Source organism: Gorilla gorilla, chromosome 1, assembly GCF_029281585.2.
Source record: "Gorilla gorilla gorilla isolate KB3781 chromosome 1, NHGRI_mGorGor1-v2.1_pri, whole genome shotgun sequence".
Lineage (NCBI taxonomy): Eukaryota > Metazoa > Chordata > Mammalia > Primates > Hominidae > Gorilla > Gorilla gorilla.
This window is the reverse complement of record NC_073224.2, coordinates 51,636,701-51,657,291: the sequence shown is the minus strand read 5'-3', so window position 1 is coordinate 51,657,291 and position 20,591 is coordinate 51,636,701. Positions and strand designations below refer to the sequence as shown.

General features: G+C 41.3%; 1 protein-coding gene across 5 annotated transcripts in view; it reads right to left on the bottom strand.

Moving 5' to 3' along the window:
• RBBP5 (RB binding protein 5, histone lysine methyltransferase complex subunit) overlaps window positions 1-19,927 on the bottom strand; it is a 36,169-nt gene extending 16,242 nt beyond the window's left edge. For 3 of the 5 annotated variants that reach the window (XM_019029466.4, XM_019029472.4, XM_055369362.2), the window contains exons 1-5: window positions 19,500-19,919; window positions 13,494-13,519; window positions 12,428-12,600; window positions 2,637-2,777; window positions 1,461-1,623 (exon numbers count right to left, since the gene is read on the bottom strand). In XM_019029466.4, the coding sequence (XP_018885011.1) occupies window positions 1,461-1,623; window positions 2,637-2,777; window positions 12,428-12,600; window positions 13,494-13,519; window positions 19,500-19,518 (522 nt within the window). In that variant the 5' untranslated portion in view covers window positions 19,519-19,919. Of the gene's footprint in view, window positions 1-1,460; window positions 1,624-2,636; window positions 2,778-12,427; window positions 12,601-13,493; window positions 13,908-19,499 lie in introns of those variants that run through there. The other 2 variants (XM_055369353.2, XM_019029463.3) reach the window with 2 other exon arrangements.
• Window positions 19,928-20,591: the final 664 nt, after the last annotated feature.

Genomic DNA, 20,591 nt, shown 5'->3' with positions numbered 1-20,591 from the left:
CACAAAAGGGCAAATACTATATGATTCCCCTTATATGAGGTACCTGGAGTAGTCAAATTCATAAAGAGAGAAGGTCAAAGGGTGTTTCTAGGGGCTGGCGGAGAGCAGGGAATGGGAAATTATGATTCAATAGGTACAGAATTCCAGTTTTACAAGATGAAAAGATTTCTAAAGATGGATGGTGATCATTGCACAATAGAGTGAATGTACATTAATTACCACTGAACTGTACAGTTAAATATGGCTGAAATGGTAAAATTTATTCTGTGTGTATTTTATCACAATTTCTTAAAAATCACCTTTCTAGGCCAGGCGCGGTGGTTCACACCTATAATCCCAGCACTTTAGGAGGCTGAAGCAAGTGGATCACCTGAGGTTGGGAGTTCAAGACCAGCCTGATCAACATGGAGAGACCCCGTCTCTACTAAAAATACAAAATTAGCCAGGTGTGGTGATGAATGCCTGTAATCCCAGCTACTCGGGAGGCTGAGGCAGGAGAATCGCTTGAACCCGGGAGGCAGAGGTTGCGGTGAACTGAGATGGTGCCATTGCACTCCAGCCTGGGCAACAACAAGAGCGAAACTCCATCTCAAAAAAAAAAAAAAAAAAAAAAAATGCCTTTCTAAGGCCGGGTGCAGTGGCTCACACCTATAATCACGGCACTTTGGGAGGCTGAGGTGGGCAGATCACTTGAGGTCAGGAGTAATTCCAGCTACTCAAGAGGCTGAGGCAGGAGATTCGCTTGAACCCAGGAGATGGAGGTTGCAGTGAGCCAAGATCATGCACTGCACTCTAGCCTAGGCAACAGAGTGAGACTCAATCTCAAAAAAAAAAAAAAAAAAAAAAGAAAAAATTGCCTTGCTAAAATAGCCATGAAATTATACTAACCCATGTGCCACAGTCAAAAAATAAAAATAAAAATAAATCAAGATGCCCAGTGGAACTATCCTAAGCATGAAAAGAATCTTTAAAAGGTCACCTAACCTGACTTCTTATTCCACAGAAGAAACACCTTCTACAATGTATTCCAGAGAAAACGGCCTACACATTCCAAAAGGCAAAGTCAGAAGTTTGAAGGAAAAAGAAGAATAAGTCTCAGTACTGTAAGTTAAGCTGGCCTGAATTATACAATCTTTTATAAAACCAGATATTGAGACATTTTGATCAGCAGTGTTCCAGCTGATAACATGACATTGAAATTTTATAATTTCCTAATGGCCCTTCATTACTAGCATCCAGTAAAGGTCCTCCCATGCTCTTCTAGGTCAAATCATCTCTATCACTCTAAATCCAAAGAACAAAAATTACTATTAAGAGATGGAAGAAAATTAGACTACATTTGCTGCAGAAAGGAGCTGTGCTTAGTCCAAGAATAAAAACAATTTTCAAAAGAAACAAAACAAGTAAACATTAAATGAGCCAGTGTACAAGATGCCTGATTTGCCGGCTTTTAGGCTTACCTTGCCTTTTGCGTTTCCTGTATAAATATATTCCCCTCGCCTATCAAAAGATGCCACAACGTTCAAATCGGAGTCATCGTCCACCGGCAGAACAACATGTTTGGAATCTGAAAGGGTCAACATGACAGGAGCAGATTTCATGGGACACACGAGAACCTTGTTCCTGTTTAAAAATACGAACAGTACATTGGCTGTTGCTTTGGTATCAGCAAGCTGATTCCCTGTCCTTTTCCCTGATCCCTGTCCATACCCTCATCAATTCTCCCGCCCAAGCAAATTTGAAACAGTGAAAAAGCATAAAATCCACAGGTCTAATAACAGGGAAAATTCTGAGTAAAATTAGTCTTGACAAAATAAAACATGATCATTAAAAAAAAGTAAGAGGCCAGGCACAGTGGCTCATGCCTGTAATCCCAGCACTTTAGGGAGGCTGAGGCGGGCAGATCACTTGAGGTCAGGAGTTCGAGACCAGCCTGGCCAACATGGTGAAACCCCATCTCTACTAAAAATACAAAAACTTAGCCAGATGTGGTGCCTGCACCTGTAATCCCAGCTACTTGGGAGGCCAAGGCAAGAGAATCGCTTGAAAACAGGAGGAGGAGGGTGCAATAAGCTGAGACTGCGCCATTGCACTCCAGCCGGAGCGTCGCAGCGAGACTCCATCTCAAAAAAATTAAAATGAAAATTAAAAAAAAATGCATTCAGGGCCAGGCGCAGTGGCTCATGCCTGTAATTCCAGCACTTTGGGAGGCTGAGGTGGACAGATCACGAGGTCAGGAGTTCGAGACCAACCTGGCCAACATGGGGATACTCTGTCTCTGCTAAAAATACAAAAATTAGCCAGCCATGGTGGCACGCGCCTGCAGTCCCAGCTACTCGAGAGGCTGAGGCAGGAGAATCTTGAACCCAGGAGGCAGAGGTTGTGTGAGCCAAGATGGCGCCACTGCGCTCCAGCCTGGGTGACAGAGCAGGACTCTGTCTCAAAAAAAAAAAAGAAAGAAAGAAAGAAAGAAATGTATTCAGTAGAGCCAACCTAGACGGAAAGATTATTTTATGTAGAAGGTTTGAAGAGATGTGTATTTGCCTTCTAAAACCATAAACTAAAATTATCATGAGCCCAGAGCTAATCCATATAGAATTAGACCCCACCCCAGGAGAGAAATAGCTTAAACATACTGATCTCGTGGATGATATTGGACTTTTAAGATGGGTGAAGGGAATCGAAACCTCTGGTCACAGTCGCCTGAAAGAACATCCCACTGTGACACTATGTTATCAGTGGAAGCACTCACGAGTTTATGACCATCTCGGCTCCAGCTGAGGAAAAAAAAGGGGTAATTTAGCACATATTCTAAGTATATCATACCACTCTCATGAATAAACTGTGTAAGTCACACACATTGCTGCAACTGCACAGGTCAACAATGTTTTTGGTTTTGTTCCACGTATACTCAAATCCATAAGCTTTTCCAACTAGGCAATTAATAAGAAGGTTTTCATGACATTTTATTATCTAGTAAAGGAAGTTCATAATATTTCAAGATAAAACTATAAAGTGACTCAGTGAAATAAGAGATTAAAACATCTCAGAAGAGTCTAAAAAATCAGCTGCGCTTTAAGGGTTGATATATTTGAACTTTCTGAAGTCATCTCAGAAGTAGCACCATCATGGTATAAACAAAACAAAAAAATGATAAGTATCTGTTATTTAAAATAATGTAAAAAGAACTGAGAAAGAATTAATTCCTCCTGATAAGTACAGATAAACACACTGGACATCATATATAAAACAGACAAAAAAGGTCCTGAAAGGTAGACAAAGGACAGGCAAGCCAGAGACTGCAGAATCTTAAGGATGACACAGTAGTGAAATCCCTGAATTTTCTTTCTGCCTCATGTTCCCCGTTCTGGGTGAAGGAGAAGCCAACAACCTGGTAATGCCAGTGGGCACGCATAAAAAGCCCCAAGAAGAGCTAAGGGACCAGAAAAGGACAGCCCGGCAAGACAGAAAACTTTAAGACAATAACCAACCTACGCCAGCCAAACATCACAGAAAAGAAATGCAAATCCCCCTCTTAGCCAGGTTCAAGCAGATAGCCTAGACTTCACCTTTATCCAGCTATAACAAGGCACCCTCCCCACCTCACTGGGGTGGTGTCAGAGAAGGATCAGTAGGGAATCAGATTTGCATTACCACCAGCAGTAATGAGGTCACACCACCATGGTGTCAGAGAAGGACACATAGAGAGAAGGAACAAGGAATTCCTATCCTTCCCAGACAGGATGTTATCAGCAGAGACCTAGTGGAGAGCCTAAACTTCCAATCCCACCCGGCAGTAATGAGGCCAAGTAAGAAGAAACCTGGACTTTCACCCACCTCTGGCAATAACAAGATGGTACACTCCATTTCCCTGTGCAGTATCAGAGGAGCCTGCTAAACTAAAAGATTTAAATAAGATCTATAGGACGGGCGCAATGGCTCACACCTGTAATCCCAGCACTTTGGGAGGCCAAGGCAGGCAAATCACTTGAGGCCCAGAGTTTGAGACCAGCCTGGCCGACATGGTAAAACCCCGTTGTCTACTAAAAATACAAAAAATTAGCCGGGCATGGTGGTGTGCACCTGTAGTCCCAGCTACTCAGGAGGCTGAGGCAGGAGAATCACTTGAACCTGGGAGGCGGAAGTTGCAGTGAGCCAAGATGGCGCCACTGGGCTCCAGCCTAGGCGACAGAGTGAGACTCTGTCTCAAGAAAAAGTAAAAAATAAATAAGATCTACAGTCTCATCATAGCCAAAATGCCCAGGTTTCAACTGAAAATCACTTGTCAACTCAAGAACAAAGAAAATCTCAACTCGAATAAGAAAAGACAATCAATAGATACTAATACAGAAATGACATAAATGTTAGAATTATCTGACAAGGATTATAATGCAGCCATCATAAAAATGCTTCAACAATTATGAACATGCCTGAAACAGATGGGGAAAAAAGCCCAGAAAATCTTAGCAAAGAAATAGAAGATACAGAAAAGAATCAAATGGGAATTTTAGAACTGAAAAATATAGTAACAGAAATAAACTCAACAGATGAATTCAGCAGCCAATGGAGGAAAAAAAGGGAAAGAATTAGCAAACTGGAAGATGGAATAAAAATTACCATAGACATATATATATGTGTCTGTGTGTATATATGTGTGTATATGTGTGTGTGTGTGTGTATATATATGTGTATATATATATACATATATATACACACACACATATATATCTATACACACAGAACCTCAGAGACCTGTAGAACTATAACCAAAGATGTAATATTCATGTCATCAGAATCCTGGAAGGAGAGAATACAGACTGGGATGTTAAGGTTATTTGAAGAAATAACGGCTGAAAATTTCCTAAATCTGGCAAGAGATACAAAACCTACAGATTCAAGAACATCAACTAGGATGAGCCCAAAGAAATCCACTCCGAGAAACACAAACTTCTGAAAACTAAAGACAATGAAAAAATCTTGAAAGCTGCAAGAGAAAAATGATGCCTTATCTACAGGGGAACAACAATATGAATGAAAAGGGATTTCTCATCAGAAACCATGAAGGCCAGAAGGAAGTGGCACATTTTTCAAGCACTGAAAGAAAAGAACTGTCATTCCAGGAATAAATGGGTAAACTGAGACACTTGTTGCTAGCAGACATACTCTAAAGAATGGCTACATACTGTTCGGAAAAGATTAAAGGAAGGGTTTAGAACATCAGGAAGGAAGAACGAACAATGAAAAGAGTATAAATATATGGGTAGATAAAATTACTTTTTCTCAGCCAGGTGCGGTGGCTCACGCCTATAATCCCAGTACTTTGGGAGGCCAAGGCAGGTGGATCACCTGAGGTTGGCAGTTGGAGACCAGCCTGGCCAACATGCTGAAAACCCGTCTCTACTAAAAATACAAAAAGTAGCCAGGCATGGTAGCACATGCCTATAATCCCAGCTACTTGGGAGCCTGAGGCTAAAGAATCGCTTGAAACCAGGAGGCAGAGGTTGCAGTGAGCCGAGATCGCGCTATTGCACTCCAGCCTGGGTAACAAGAGCAAAAATCTGTCTCAAAAAAAAAAAAAAAAAAAAAAAAGGCAGGCGCTGTGACTCACGCCTGTAATCCCAGCACTTTAGGAGGTCAAGGCGGGCAGATCATGAGGTCAAGAGATCGAGACCATCCTGGTCAACATGGTGAAACCCGGTCTCTACTAAAAATACAAAAATTAGCTGGGTGTGGTAGTGCACGCCTGTAGTCCCAGCTACTCGGGAGGCTGAGGCTGGAGAATCACTTGAACCTGGGAGGCGGAGGTTGCAGTGAGCAGAGATCGCAGCATTGCACTCCAGCCTGGGTGACAGAGCATGAATCCGTCTCAAAAAAAAAAAAAAAATTACTTTTTCTCTTCTTGAGTTTTGATGTTTGAAACACACATTTTAACACTGTCTTATGTGGGTGTCAATGTATGTAGAGCAAATATTTAGGACAATTATATTACACACAAGAAAGGACAAGGGGACAACAGGAAGGTAAGGTTTCTACACTTCACTTGAACTGGTAAAATGTTCACCAATACAACTTATCACCAGTAGACTGTGGTAAGTTATAAATGTATGATGTAAAACCTAGTAACCACTAAAGCTACACAAGGGTATACACTCAAAAACACTACAGATAAAGCAAAATGGAATTCTAAAAACTTGTCCAAGTAGCCCACAGGAAGGCAGGAAACAAAAACAAAAAACAAATGGAACAAGTAAAAAAGTAACCCAAAACCGATACTTTACCCAGGTTTTGAAATCAAGAGGAGGTGCTATTGAGAAACTCAGCAGGCAATATAATCTCCATGGTTAAGAACATGGCTCAAAAGTCAGACTTCTGCTCAAGCCTAGACATTACTACCTCCTATCTGTGTGATCTTAGCAAGTTACTTAAGCTTTATGGGCTTCAATTTCCTCATCTATAACACAGGAATAAAAACGGTATCGACCTACAGAAGGCTGTTGAGAGAATTTAATACACAACAGAATTCTTGGCTTGGCACATAGTAAGTACTCAACGCCTGGTACATAATAAGTGCTCAATGCCTGGTACATAATAAGTGCTCAAAAAATTATTTATATCAGAGACAAAATAAATATGCTGCCAGACTCAGGACTCTAGGAACAGAGGAAGGCAGGGGTAAGCTAAGGTTATAAATATAGAGGGATTAAGTTAAAGCCTGCACACAAAAGGACTCTGTGTCTCTCTTTTACCGGGTCTACAATACCTATAGTCAGGCAATCAGTGAGTCCTTCTAGAGAATGTCAACTCTAAAGAGGCCTAAAGGTGTTAAAATGCAAAGGTGCACAATAAAAAAGCCAATAGCTGGATGATGATGATGATAGGAGGGTAAAAGGGTGGATGATGGGAGGGTAAAGGGTAAGTTAAAATTCAAATACACTGTAATAGGAAACCCAATTTCTGAAATTAACAAACCAAGAAAAAGCAATGCACATTATATCGGAAATATGAAGCTAAACAGCAGAAGAAATAGCCCCCAAAAATAGAAGTCTACTGGGAATGGCACAAGACTGAGAGTGAGGAGAAAAAAGGAACAGGTTTCGTTGCTATTCTTGTAGGCCTGTTAGCACAATTTGACCATAGAACAAAATGTTAGCTATCATTCCATTTTCCCTCTAAACTCTTCTGTACTAGGGGGTGGGTGGGGTAAAAAAAAAAAAAAACCTACTGCTACTGCACTATAATTTTTGTTTTCTTTCACAGCAAGCTTGTATTTCTGTCATAATGGAGGGAAATCTAACTAAAAATTAAGTTATAAACAAAAGTAAAAACTAAAAAAAAATTTATTCTTCAATTCCAAATTCCATAAGCTCAAGAATTAGGAATTATCATACTTTCTCACAGCTTCTTTCCCAAAGACAGATGGGTCTTTACTGATTCCAATGTGCTAAAGTCTACCTATGGCCCCCATCCAGTGCTTGAATTTCTTCTGCAGCATCCTAACAAAGTGGGTGGCAAGCTCAGGCAGGAACAGCTCTCAGATAGCTCTCTCCTGGGCAGTCAACCCCATCCACAGCACCTCTGCTTGGGAGCTCCTCTCTACTTGGAGTTAACTTTTGTTTCCCTATAGCTAACTTCTGTTCACTACCTACTAGTTCTGTTTTGTTTTTTGGGTTTTTTTTTCCGAGACAGGGTCTCGCTCTGTCGCCCAGGCAGATCCCGGCTCACCGCAACCTCCATATGCTGGGTTCAAGCGATTCTCCTGCCTCAGCCTCCCAAGTAGCTGGGATTACAGGCGCATGTCACCGCAACCGGCTAATTTTTGTATTTTTAGTAGAGACGGAGTTTCACCATGTTGTCCAGGCTGGTCTCGAACTCCTGACCTCAAGTGATTGGTGAGCCTCAGCCTCTGAAAGTGCTGGGATTACAGGCATGAGCCACCGCGCCCAGCCAGTACCTACCAGTTCTGCTTCTACATCCTGGGCCATCTTTTCTCTCTTTCATACATCAACTTTACTAATAGTTGAAGTTAGCTATCATGCCTACCTAAAACTTCTCTTGGTAAAATTTGTTCCCTAATATGCTCAAATAAGGAACAGTTAAATCTATGATGCATGTATACTGTGCAATACTCTATAGACACAACTATATAAAATAATAAGACACAGAGAAATATCCACTATATGCTAAGTGGAAAAGCAAGCTACAGAACAAAATATATTTATTTTTGTTTAAAAACATATTATGTGGATATATGTATTAATTATTTCCCACATAAAAAGATATAGATATCTTATAGATAGGATATATTCCACACTCTTTAACAGTGGTTACCCTAAGAAGTAGACAAAGGGCGTTCATTTTGTACTTTGCATATTTATATATTCTTTTAATTTTTAAAAATATTTTTAAACGGCCAGGCACGGTGGCTCACAACTGTAATCTTGGCACTTTGGGAGGCCAAGGCAGGCAGATCACCTGAGGTCGGGAAGTCAAGACCGGCCTGGCCAACATGGTGAAACCCCACCTCTACTAAAAATACAAAACTTGGGCGCGGTGGCCTGCTTCTGTAATCCCAGCTACTCAGGAGGCTGAGGCAGGAGAATCACTTGAATCTGGGAGGCGGAGGTTGCTGTGAGCCGAGATTGTGCCACTGCACTCCAGCCTGGGTGACAGAGCAAGACTCTGTCTCGAAAAAATTAAAAAAAAAACAAAAACTTTTAAATAATCAAGTATAGGTTTTGTGATTTTAAAATATTAAAAATGTTGGAGGGAGGGGTTGAAAAATCTCTTACTTTATATCCTTTGACTGACTAGTAACACTTCTGGAAGTCTACTGTAATGAGAACTCATAGACCAAATGCCCTTTGGGCATCTCCGATGCTTGTTGGGACATTTCCCATTCATCCGACAAGTATCTGAATGGCTACTGTATATCAGGTACAACGCTGGAAGCTGAGAACATAGCAGTGAAATGGCACACAAGGTTCGTATTCAAACAGCACTTAAGATCTTACAGGGAAGATACTCTAACACAAATATTTGCAATAAACTAACATGAAAATAATAGGAGACATGCAACCATAATCTCAAACTCACCACTTCCCCCTCAAATCTTCTATTAATGAGTATCTTCAACCAAGCCAGAAACCTAAGAATTATCTTAACTTCTCCATTTCACTCACACCCCAATCGAATTAATGACTAAGTCCTCTTATTTCTACCATTTCTCACATCTGTCTAACTTGGCTCCTTTCTTACTGCAACACTCATCATCTCCAGCCTAGACCACAGCAATTCTCCTATGTTCACTTACTGTTGCCCCTTCAATCTCTTTTCTACTTGTTGCTTTGAAGATCTTTCTAAAATAAAAGCTCATCATGTGACTTTCCTGCCAAAATCTTTTAATGACTTCAGAGTACATATGAGCTACGAATCAAATTCATGAGTATGGCAGACAAGGTTCTCCATGAGGACCTTGGTTTACCTTGGCTCTTGTCATATCGTATGTCCCATACCACAATCCAGCTATCCTGATACCTGTAGTTCCCCATTGTACCATACTTGTTTCAAGCTGATATGCCTTGGCCTGTGCAGTGCCCTCTGCTTGGAGTATATCTGGCAAACATCTACTTATCTTACAAATTTAAAGTTATAAATTGTCTGGCTGGGCGTGGAGGCTCACACCTGCAATCCTAACAGTTTGGGAGGCCAAGGCAAGCAGATTACCTGAGGTCAGTAGTTCAAGACCAGCCTGGCCAACATGGCGAAACGCTGTGTCTACTAAAAATACAAAAATCAGCTGGTCATGGTGGTGTGCACCTGTAATTCCAGCTACTCAGGAGGTTGAGGCAGGAGAATTGCCTGAACCAGGGAGGTGGAGGTTGCAGTGAGCCGAGATCGCACCACTGCATTCCAGCCTGGGCAACAGAGCAAGACTCTGTCTCAAAAAAAATAAAATAAAATAAAATTATAAATTATCTCATCTATGACGGCTTTTCTGACTGTTATTCCCCTCCACTACAATTGACAACTTCCTTCTTTGTGCTTTCATCTCCACTAAATCTTAAATATAGTTCTTGTATAAGACATATAAAGCTTTAGTATATGTACCTGTATGCAAATCCACCTCCCACTAATCATCTAGAATTTCTCATTTGTTTTTGTGTCCCCAGAGCCTAACATAGCACCTGGTACATAACTCATGGTCAACACCTGCTGAATAAATGAATGAATGAATATATAAGAAAAACTATGGCACAAAGACATTCACTAAACACTATGTAATCGAGAAAAAAAAACAGAAAATGGTTAAGTAAATTATGGTTTATCAGACAATATACAGTCATTTAAAAAGTTGTTAAAGGCTACTCAAGCAGAAAAATGTCGAGACAGTATTAGGAGGGAAAAGCAAAATACAGAATAGAGCACAATTACAAACTATGCTTTAAAAAATCATATCTAGAAACTGAGCAGACATGGTGGCTCACACCTGTAATCCCAGCACTTTGGGAGGCTGAGGCAGGAGGATCGATTGAAGCCAGGAGTTCAAGACAAGCCTGAGCAACACAGCAAGACCCTGTCTCTATAAAAAATTTTTTAAAATTAGCCAGGCATGGTGGCGCACATCTGTAGACCTAGCTACACGGGAGGATCACTTGAGCCTGGGATTTCAAGGTTGCAGTGAACTGTGATCATGCCTGTGACTAGCCACTGCACTCCAGCCTGGGCCACAGAGCAAGACCCTGTCTCAGCAACAACAACAACAAAAATCTATACGTACAAAGCAGTAGTATCTGGTTAGGAGGACTATAGAAAATACTAATTATTTCCATTTTGTTTTATTTTCCATGATTTTCTAGAATAAGTATATATTACTATATAATAAAAACACACATATTTTTAATAGGTAAGAGTTCTTTTTTTTTTTTTTTAAGAGACAAGGTTTATTGTCACCCAGGCACTGGAGTGCAGTGGCACAATCATGGCTCATTACAGCCTAGAACTCCTGGGTTCAAGTGATTCTCCCACTTCAGCTTCCTAAGTAGCCAGGACTACAGGTGTGCACCATACACCCAGCTAATTTTTTTACTTTTTGTAGAGATGAGGTCTCACTACGTTGGTCTCCTGGGCTCAAGGAATCCTCTCATCTCAGCCTCCCAAAGCGCTGGGATTATAGGTATGAGTCAACGCATCTCGCCAGGAGTTCTAAAATTATATTGTGATGATGGTTGCACAACTCTGAATATATAAAAACTTGTGAATTGTACACTCGAAATTTTATATTATGTGAAACACATACACATACACACACACATAAATATGTGTATTTTTTTTTTTTTTTTTTTGAAACAGAGTCTCGTTCTGTCGCCCAGGCTAGAGTGCAGTGGCACAATCTCAGCTCACTGCAACCTCTGCCTTCCAGGTTCAAGCGATTCTTCTGCCTCAGCCTCCCAAGTAGCTGGGATTACAGGCACCCGCCACCATGCCTGGCTAATTTTGTATTTTTAGTAGAGACGGGGTTTCACCATGTTGGCCAGGCCAGTCTCAAACTCCTGACCTCAAGTGACCTACCCGCCTCAGCCTCCCAAAGTGCTGGGATTACAGGCGTGAACCACCGTGCCTGGCCCTATTTGAATCTTTATTGCAAGAATACAACAAAAAAGAAACAGAAAGGCGGTGGAAGGAACCTAAGAGATCATCCAGGCCAGTGCTTCCTGGATTATTGGATATGAAAGAAAAGTTTTGGCCCAGGCCACCAGTACTTTACTGGCCAAACTTTACTGTGATTCAGGCCTCCTCCCAATCCAGTGCTTTGTAATACCATTTAGACAAAAGGAGATAGACTTAACCCTGATCTGATTAGGTCCTTTTGTTGGCCCCAAGTTCATTTAAAAAAAATGCTGCCCCAAAATAAAATTTTCTGAAGCACATAGTTTCAGAGAGCAAGAGTGAAATCAATGGGAATTTATGTTACAGCAGATTTCAACTGTTTTTACATTTTCTATAAAGCCTTAATAACTATATTTCATTGAAGGAATAGTCATACTTGTGATCACTAAAATTACTGGAATTCAGTAACCTGGACAAAACTGGACTCGATGACTTCCAAGCTTCTGTCCTAACCGAGACTTTTTATTCTAAATGAAAAGTCAGTATCACAATTATACTACAATTACAATCTGAAAATATTTCATTTCAGTATTGAGATATTCTCAGCGCCTGATACAGATCCATAATACAATGAATTTCTCCCAAGAAAGGTGCTTCAAGGACAGCATGGACTCAGGATCTACATAAACCACGATAAACTGTATTACTAATGGCTGAATATTTAAAAATCTAAGTATTAAAATATCTACAATGAGATTTGCAAATATATAGTCATCATTCATTCTCCTCATATTTAAATATTAATTAAAAAATGTCTTACCATAAAGAACACACTGGATGGATGTGTGCACTAATTATTTTAGCAATGCCTCTTGTCAAGAAATCCCAGATGACAATTCGGCCATCATTACAGCCAACTGCAAGCAGTGTGCCCCACCTGTTAAAGGTGCAAGTCAAAGCCATGCTGATACAATCCAAAGTTCCATCGGCTTCCTAAAAATTGAAACAAATAGAAGAATAGAGACAACAATAGCCAGGTATCCAAATTATTTCCTAAAGGTTATCACTTGTGATACTTTTATTGAATATAAATTACACTGTATACCAAATAATCTCTGTGTCTTCTTATATCTATTAAAATAGCCAAAATGAAGAAACATTTATTAAAGCTAACCATGGATTCTGGAAACAGATGTGATCAATCCCTTACATCACTACTATAACTTTGTATAAACTTTCTGGAGGGCGAATGGGCAAAATATAACAGAAGTATTTAAAAAGTCGTATCTATTGATGCAGTCATTGTAATTCTGGGAATTTATTCCAAGAATTTAAAACAAAAAGAATTTAAACAAAAAGAATTTAAAAGAATTTTTTTAAATAATTAAAAAAGAAAAACCCTGGAATAGCCTACAATGCATAACATTACAGAAGTCAAATTATTTCATATCAATACCAAGCTATTTAAAATAACCACAATGTCTATCCTCAAACATTCAAGTGTTATAAAATAGTTTTACAATTAAAAAAGTAAAGCACATCTATAGCATACATTTTGCTTTACTACATAAAAACATTGATCAAAACGAGAAAAGCACAAACCTATGATGGTGGTGTTTGTGAAAAATCCTTCAATGAAAGTTTTTCTTTTATTTAAAGGAAAATGAACTGTAAGATTACAACATCATGGTAAGATTTCTAGCCCACATTGCCTATTTCCTCCCTGATCAAAATTGTACACTAGCTCCTTATTATAGCATAAGATATATTATCACACTTAATGCTTGTCTGTCAAAACACAAGGATCAAAAAGTATTTTCTGTTCTAACATAAACACCCAGAAGTTACTATGTTCCTAAAATCACCACAATACTATATACTCTTACCTCTGGATAGTTCTGCCCAAAGGACTCTGCAACAAAGCAAAGAAAGAGTTGATGGCACATGTACCACATAGCAAGGATCATACAACTCACGAACAGTGTATAGCAGTGACTGACAAAACGAAAAGGGGGATATGATGCCCTTTCAGGCATTCCATGGGGCCACACGGATTTTCAAGATCCTACTAAGATGACTTGTTTACTCTCATTATCTCGGAAATATACAGATGCGTTTTCCTGAGACTATATGACCTGGGATATTGAAACAGAGTGAAGGCAGAAGCAGATGTGAGAAGTCCCCCAACTTCTATTCAGGCAAACATTGAAGAGATTTGTAAAAATGTCACAACAGTGGCATTTTCCTCACTAAATACTTTGTTTTTGAAAACAAAATAACTACTCACGTAAACATGTAATGGATTTATTATGGCTACTTCTATATAATATGCTTTAAAAATATTATCTCAGTTTTAACTTCTAAATTGGTAAACACTGGTAGGTAGTTATCACCTACATAAAAACTCTCTGGGGGTCCTCTACTTCTTAAAAGTATAATAGGATCCTGATACTAAAAAGTTTGAGAACTGTTGACATATCCAAGACTGTTAGCAACAGTCTTTCTCCATCACACCTTTTGGGCATCTCACAATTTATTTCCAAATTTACTAAGGTAAGAGCAAGGAGCCGGGCTCGGTGGCTCATGCCTGTAATCCCAGAACTTTGGGAGGCCAAGTTGCGGCAGATCACAAGGGAGTTCAAGACCGGCCTAGCCAACATGGTGAAACCCCGTCTCTACTGAAAATACAAAAATTAGCCAGGTGTGGTGGTGTGCACCTGTAATCCCAGCTACTCAGGAGGCTGAGGCAGGAGAATCACTTGAACCTGGGAGACAGAGGTTGCAGTGAGCTGAGATCGTGCCACTGCACTCCAACCTGGGCGACAGAACAAGACTCCGTCTCAAAACAAAAAAAAAAGAGCAAGGAAAGGCAAGAGTCAATTCATATCAGTCAAATTATCACAATTACTCTTTGAAACCTTGAAACCTTTAACAAAAGCAGCGATCACACCCCTTCCTGACTAATAACAGCATTTAGGTTGCAACAGCAAATAGCAGTTGATTAAACATGAAATTCTCTTTATTTCTTTGTTTTAGTTTTTTTTGGGTTTTTTTTTTTGACCGGCCTAGTTTTTTTTTGTTTGTTTGTTTGTTTGAGATGGAGTCTCGGTCTGTCTCCCAGGCTGGAGGGCAGTGGTGCAATCTTGGCTTGCTGCAACATCTGCTTCCCAAGTTCAAGCGCTTCTCCTGCCCCAGCCTCCTGAGCAGCAGCTGGGATTACAGGCATGTGGCACCATGCCCGGCTAATTTTGTATTTTTGGTAGAGACAGGGTTTTACCATGTTGGCCAGGCTGGTCTCAAACTTCTGACCTCAAGGGATCCACCTGCCTCAGCTTCCCAAAGTGCTGAGATTACAGGCATGAGCCACTACGCCCGGCCTAGTCCTTACAAATTTATGTGTAAAGAGCCCGTGTGGTGGCTCATGCCTGTAATCCCAGCACTTTGGGAGGCCAAGGCGGGTGGATCACCTGAGGTCGGGAGTTCAAAACCAGTCTGAGCAACATGGAGAAACCCTGTCTCTACTAAAAATACAAAATTAGCTAGGCGTGGTGGCGCATGCCTGTTATCCCAGCTACTCCAGAGGCTGAGGCAGAGGAATCTCTTGAACCCGGGAGGCAGAGGTTGCAGTGAGCCGAGATCACACCATTGCACTCCAGCCCGGGCAACAAGAGGGAAACTCTGTCTCAAAAAAAGAATAATAAAAATAAAAATAAAAATAAACAAATTTATGTGTAAATGTGTTTATATGAGCAAGGAAAAAGGTATAAAAGGATAAACCCCACTGAAAATTTGGGATGGGGAGACTTTTTTTCTGTATCTGTACATATATATATATCCATATATATATATTTATTTGTTTTGAGACAGAGTTCGCTCTTGTCTCCCAAGCTGGAGTGCAATGATGTTGGCTCCCTCCAACCTCTGCCTCACAGGTTTAAGTGATTCTCCTGCCTCAGCCTCCCGAGTAGCTGGGATTACAGGCATGCGCTGCCATGTCCGGCTAATTTTTGTATTTTTAGTAGAGACGGGGTTTCACCATGTTGACCAGGCTGGTCTTGAACTCCTGACCTCAGGTGATCCACCCACTCTGGCCTCCCAAAGTGCTGGGATTACAGGCGTGAGTCACCACACCCCACCTCAACTGCTTGTAAGTGCTTTTAGCTGGATTCCTATAGCTCATTCATTTATTGTGGTTCCATATTATACACAGCTACTTGTTTGTCTCTCCTCTTAGCTCTATTTACAAGGGCAAAAGTGGTATCTTATTTCAATGTTTTTCAAACAGTAAGATGCAATCCACCATAAATGGATACATTAATTTAGTGAGTTGGAACAAATGTTCAATAGATTAGAAAATATCAGCCAGGTGCAGCGGCTCACACCTGTAATCCCAGCACTTTGGGAGGCCGAGGTGGGCAGATCACGAGGTCAGGAGTTTGAGACCAGCTGAGCCAACATGGTGAAACCCTGTCTCTACTAAAAATAAAAAAAAAATTAGTTGGGCATGGTGGCACACGCCTGTAATCCCAGCTACTCGGGAGGCTGAGGCAGGAGAATCGCTTAAACCCAGGAGGCGGAGGTTGCAATGAGCCAAGATCGCCAAGATCGTCAAGATCGTGCCACTGCACTCCAGCCTGGGCGACAGAAGCAAGACTCCCTCTAAAGAAAAAAAAAAAAAAAAAAAAAAAAGAAAAGAAAGTATCAGAGAACACTGAACATAACAAGGATTAAATATAATTCTGAGAAACTTAGTTACACGTGTATGTATATATAGTGAACTGTGATAGAATATATATTTCTTACTGTGATTTGTGGTAAAAATAAGTTTGACAAATGATCTTATTTAATTATATCTCCAGTGCACACTGGTGAATACACAGCAGGGACTCAAAAAGTGGTTGCAGAAGTAAAACTAGTGTCTACCTATGAGCCACTTGTCTAACCACATTAAAAATACATTGTCATTCATTTCCTTCATCTGGACAGATGTCCTTCAGTAGGCTTCCACAATCACATTACTTCTGTTCCTTTCCTTTTATCTGTAATCATTAACTTTCTCACTTTAAAATGCAGAGTCATTTTCAGAGATTGTTATCTTTCGGACCCAGGCTTCTTTAATTTGTCTAACCTTCCAGTGCTAAATATTCCTTCCTGGCTGGGCACAGTGGCTCACACCTGTAATCCCAGCACTTTCAGAGGCCAAGGTGGGCAGATCACTTGAGGTCAGGAGTTCGTGACCAGGTTGGCCAACATGGTGAAACCCAGTCTCTACTAAAAATACAAAAAATATAGCCAGGTGTGGTGTTGGGTGCCTGTAATCCCAGCTACTCGGGAGGGCTGAAGTAGGAGAATCGGTTGAACTTGGGAAGCGCAAGTTGCTGTCAGCCGAGATTGTGCCACTGCACTCCAGCCTGGGCAACAGAGCAAGACTCCTTCTCAAAAGATAAATAAAAATAAATATTCCTTCCTAAGTTTTATCCTAATGAATCTTCTGTATCATTCAAGAAAAGCCTTTTGCAAGATCCTGCTACTCTTTCAAAATACTAGCGTTATCACCTTTCTTCCATCCTTAAGTTTTTAAAAGTAAGGGTCAACCTTTTGCCCTTGTCTCCCACACCATTCTAAAATCATTGTAATCTGGTTTCTGTTCCAGCTGCTGAGGAGTCCCAAGCTGCCAAAGGACTAAACAGAGCAACCCATTCTCAGCCCTCAGACTCAACTGCTCTGATTGGCTTCTATGAAGACACCACACCAATCTGTACTCTCTTCTTCCTCTACATAGATTAATACATGGAAGGCACTTGAAAATCTGCCTAGCTCAGAGAAAGCACTTTATAACCGTTAGCTAACTTATTATCTCTCTTAACCTCTAACTACAGATTGTGTGCTTGGCAATTTTCTTTTCTCCCCCTCCCACTTTTTCCCTAGATCATGTCCTCTATTCACAAGGTTTCAATGAGCCCGTCTGTAAGAATACAAATCTCTCCCATAAATCCAAACCTGTCTCCTGACCCCTAGACCACATTCAACATCTCCAAAGCTGTCTTTTTCCAATGTCCTTACACTTTATCAATAGCATCATTATTTGCTCTCATCATTTTTCACGTCACTCTCTTACTCATCAGCACTATATGCAATCTATTCTCAAATTTGTCATCCCTACCTCCTCAATGTCTTTTCTATTTCCTAGCTCAGGCCTTCCTCATCACTCATATAATCTACCCCTCCAAACTGGTTTTACACTCCTCAAAACTCAACTCCACATCGCTGTCAGACAAACCTTACAGACTCATAGCTCTGATTGAGTTACTAAGTCAAAATCCTTCAATGGATCTACCCTACCTTCCCTAAAAAGCCCAAACTTTTGAGCTAGGCATTCGAGAACCAACACAAAATAGATGGCACCGATCCCATCCCCTGGCATTCTCTTTATCCACAACCTGGCCAAGCAGGAAAATTCTTTAGGTCTTCTCTCACTGATGCCTACTGAACATCCCTCCCATATTTTCATACTTCAGCCTGTTGATATTTTACCAACCTTAAAAATCCACTTAAGGCCGGACACTTTGGGAGGCTGAGGTGAGTGGATTGCTTGGGGCCAGGAGTTTGAGACCAGCCTGGCCAACACAGTGAAACCCCATCTCTGCTAAACATACAAAAATTAGCCAGGCATGGCAGTGTGCACCTGTAGTACCAGCTACTCAGGAGGCTGAGGCACGAGAATCACTTGAACCCAGGAGACAGAGGTTGCAGTGAGCCAAGACTGTGCCACTGCACTCCAGCCTAGGCGACGGCGCGAGACTGTCTTAAAAAAAAAAAAAAAAAAAAAAAGTCCACTTAAAACTCCAACTCCTCCACAGGTTTTGGGGGTTTGTTTTTCCTGGTTGACTTCTTCCTTTACCCCAAAGACATTCACTCTCTGTTCCAAACATTCTTAGCAACTGGTAATGACTCTTTCAGGCCTGCCTACATTCTGCAATATCCTACAGCTATTTTACCTAATCACCTTAAACTCCCTGCTTAATGAAAAGCTCTTTAAGGGCAAAGACCATTTTTTATGTATCTTTGTAGGCCTTTTGACACTTAACACATCTTCTGACTTTTTTTTAAAGAGAAACCTAACCATTAGGAACAGCAAGTAGTGCAGAAGTCCTTGAAAACCTCAGCTACCCCTAGAATACCATGCTAAATGTCACCTAATGGAAGTCCAGGAGAAAGGACCTACAGTTTTTAAATAATCTGGATAGGAGGTAAGGAGGCAATGACTCAAAGTGAGGGTGACAAAAGACAACTCCCTCCGTATTTCACACCTCAGTGCTTTACACACCGTCCCTAGCAAAGGACCTTAAACAGAAAGTTAGGATAATTGGATTCCAGTGCCAACTACGCCATTTACTTGCTTAGTGCCTAGCCATTACCCTCTGAGCCTTTATTCATCTGTTCAATGAGAAGCTTCTACCATAAGATCTCCAAGTCCCCTCCTTAGACTTCTCTTTTCTACAAAAAGATTAACCTGTTCAGGCACCCAATTCCCTGACAAGTCTTCAAAGCTTCATCCCAAGCCTCACTTCTTCAAATTCCATCTCCAACAACTCTGGTCCTGGCTGCTCTGGGCTACTTCAACACCTGCGATCCTCATAATCAAAGCTAAGTCACAAACTGTCTATCCCCATCGCTCCATAATTGATATGAAAGTGGCCTCGGGAGGGGCAATGCAACCTACTCGGGCAGAAGGTGGGCTTCCTCCTCCCGCTGCTGCTCCACATCAGGTGTGCCCAGTGATCCACAGCCGAACAGTGTCCCTAAGATTGCAGCCTGACTCCCCTCCCGCCTGGGTTCCCTCCTTTCCAGTACCCAACGCTTCTCTAAAACGCAGCCATAGCCCTTCTCACCCAGCAACTCGAGGTTCATCCCTGCGGACTGTGGCCGCCCGGTCTCAGCTCCGGCAACAACGCCTTCTCCCCGGCCGGCTTCAGCAACTTGCGTCTAAGTGGTGGACGCCGCGAAGAGACTGGCGCAAGCTCCGGAGACTTTCGGACTTAGAAGGCCCCGCGGCTTCCGCTTTCTTCCCCCTCCTTCCTTGTTCGTTTCAGGTGGGCTGCCCAAATATATGCCTGACCAAAATCAAGCATACACTCCCTCGGAAACAATTAATTATGATCTTTGCTGAGGTACAACAATGTTATCGTCACTAGGGGCTTTAAATAGCGCGACAATTTAAGGTTATTTGCTCCGTGAACATGTAGGTGAGGTAGAAATTCCAGGCATACAGTTAACCTACTAGTTCTTGCCCTGTTGTGTGTTCAGCGGCGTTGTCCGGGCGGGCTACCTCAGACTCCGCAGGAAAGGTTCCGGACAAGTCCTGCTAATGCAGGAAACCAGGGAAGGTCGTCCCCTAGTGCTCGGGTGTGTAGCGCCGCTGACCTCACCAAGGCGCGTACTTACCCTGTATGTAGGCGGCGTTGCAGGGTGTTTCGGTCTCGTGAAAATTATTTCTCATTTGTAAAGATATGCTATTGATCCTACAGAAAGGTACGAGAACATATGTTAGGCCTGTTTATGTTAAGATAATAAAAACCTTATTATCTAAGGTTTTACCCTTTACCAAACAGTGTTGACCGGGACGCTGTGAAAAAGACTGTGAAAAAGAATTGTAATGAGGGGTGGACTGAGTTTCCCGGAGCTCAGTCATACAGAACTCCAATGAAATACCCAAAGCAATTAGAGAAGTCCAGTTACTGGTATCTAGCGAAAGAGCAAATTTTATATGAACAAATTCCTACTATAAGTGCTGTGGCTCATCAGAAAAAGGTAAGAACGTCAAAGGCTCGCTGCAGAAAATAGTACTCGGGCTAGGTCTCCGACAATGGAAAAATACACGTACACAAGGTTATTAATCGCAGTATTGTCTGCAATTGCAAACTTTTGGAAACAATAATGAAACTTTTGAACTAGGGATCCCAGCATTTTCATTTTGCCCAGGG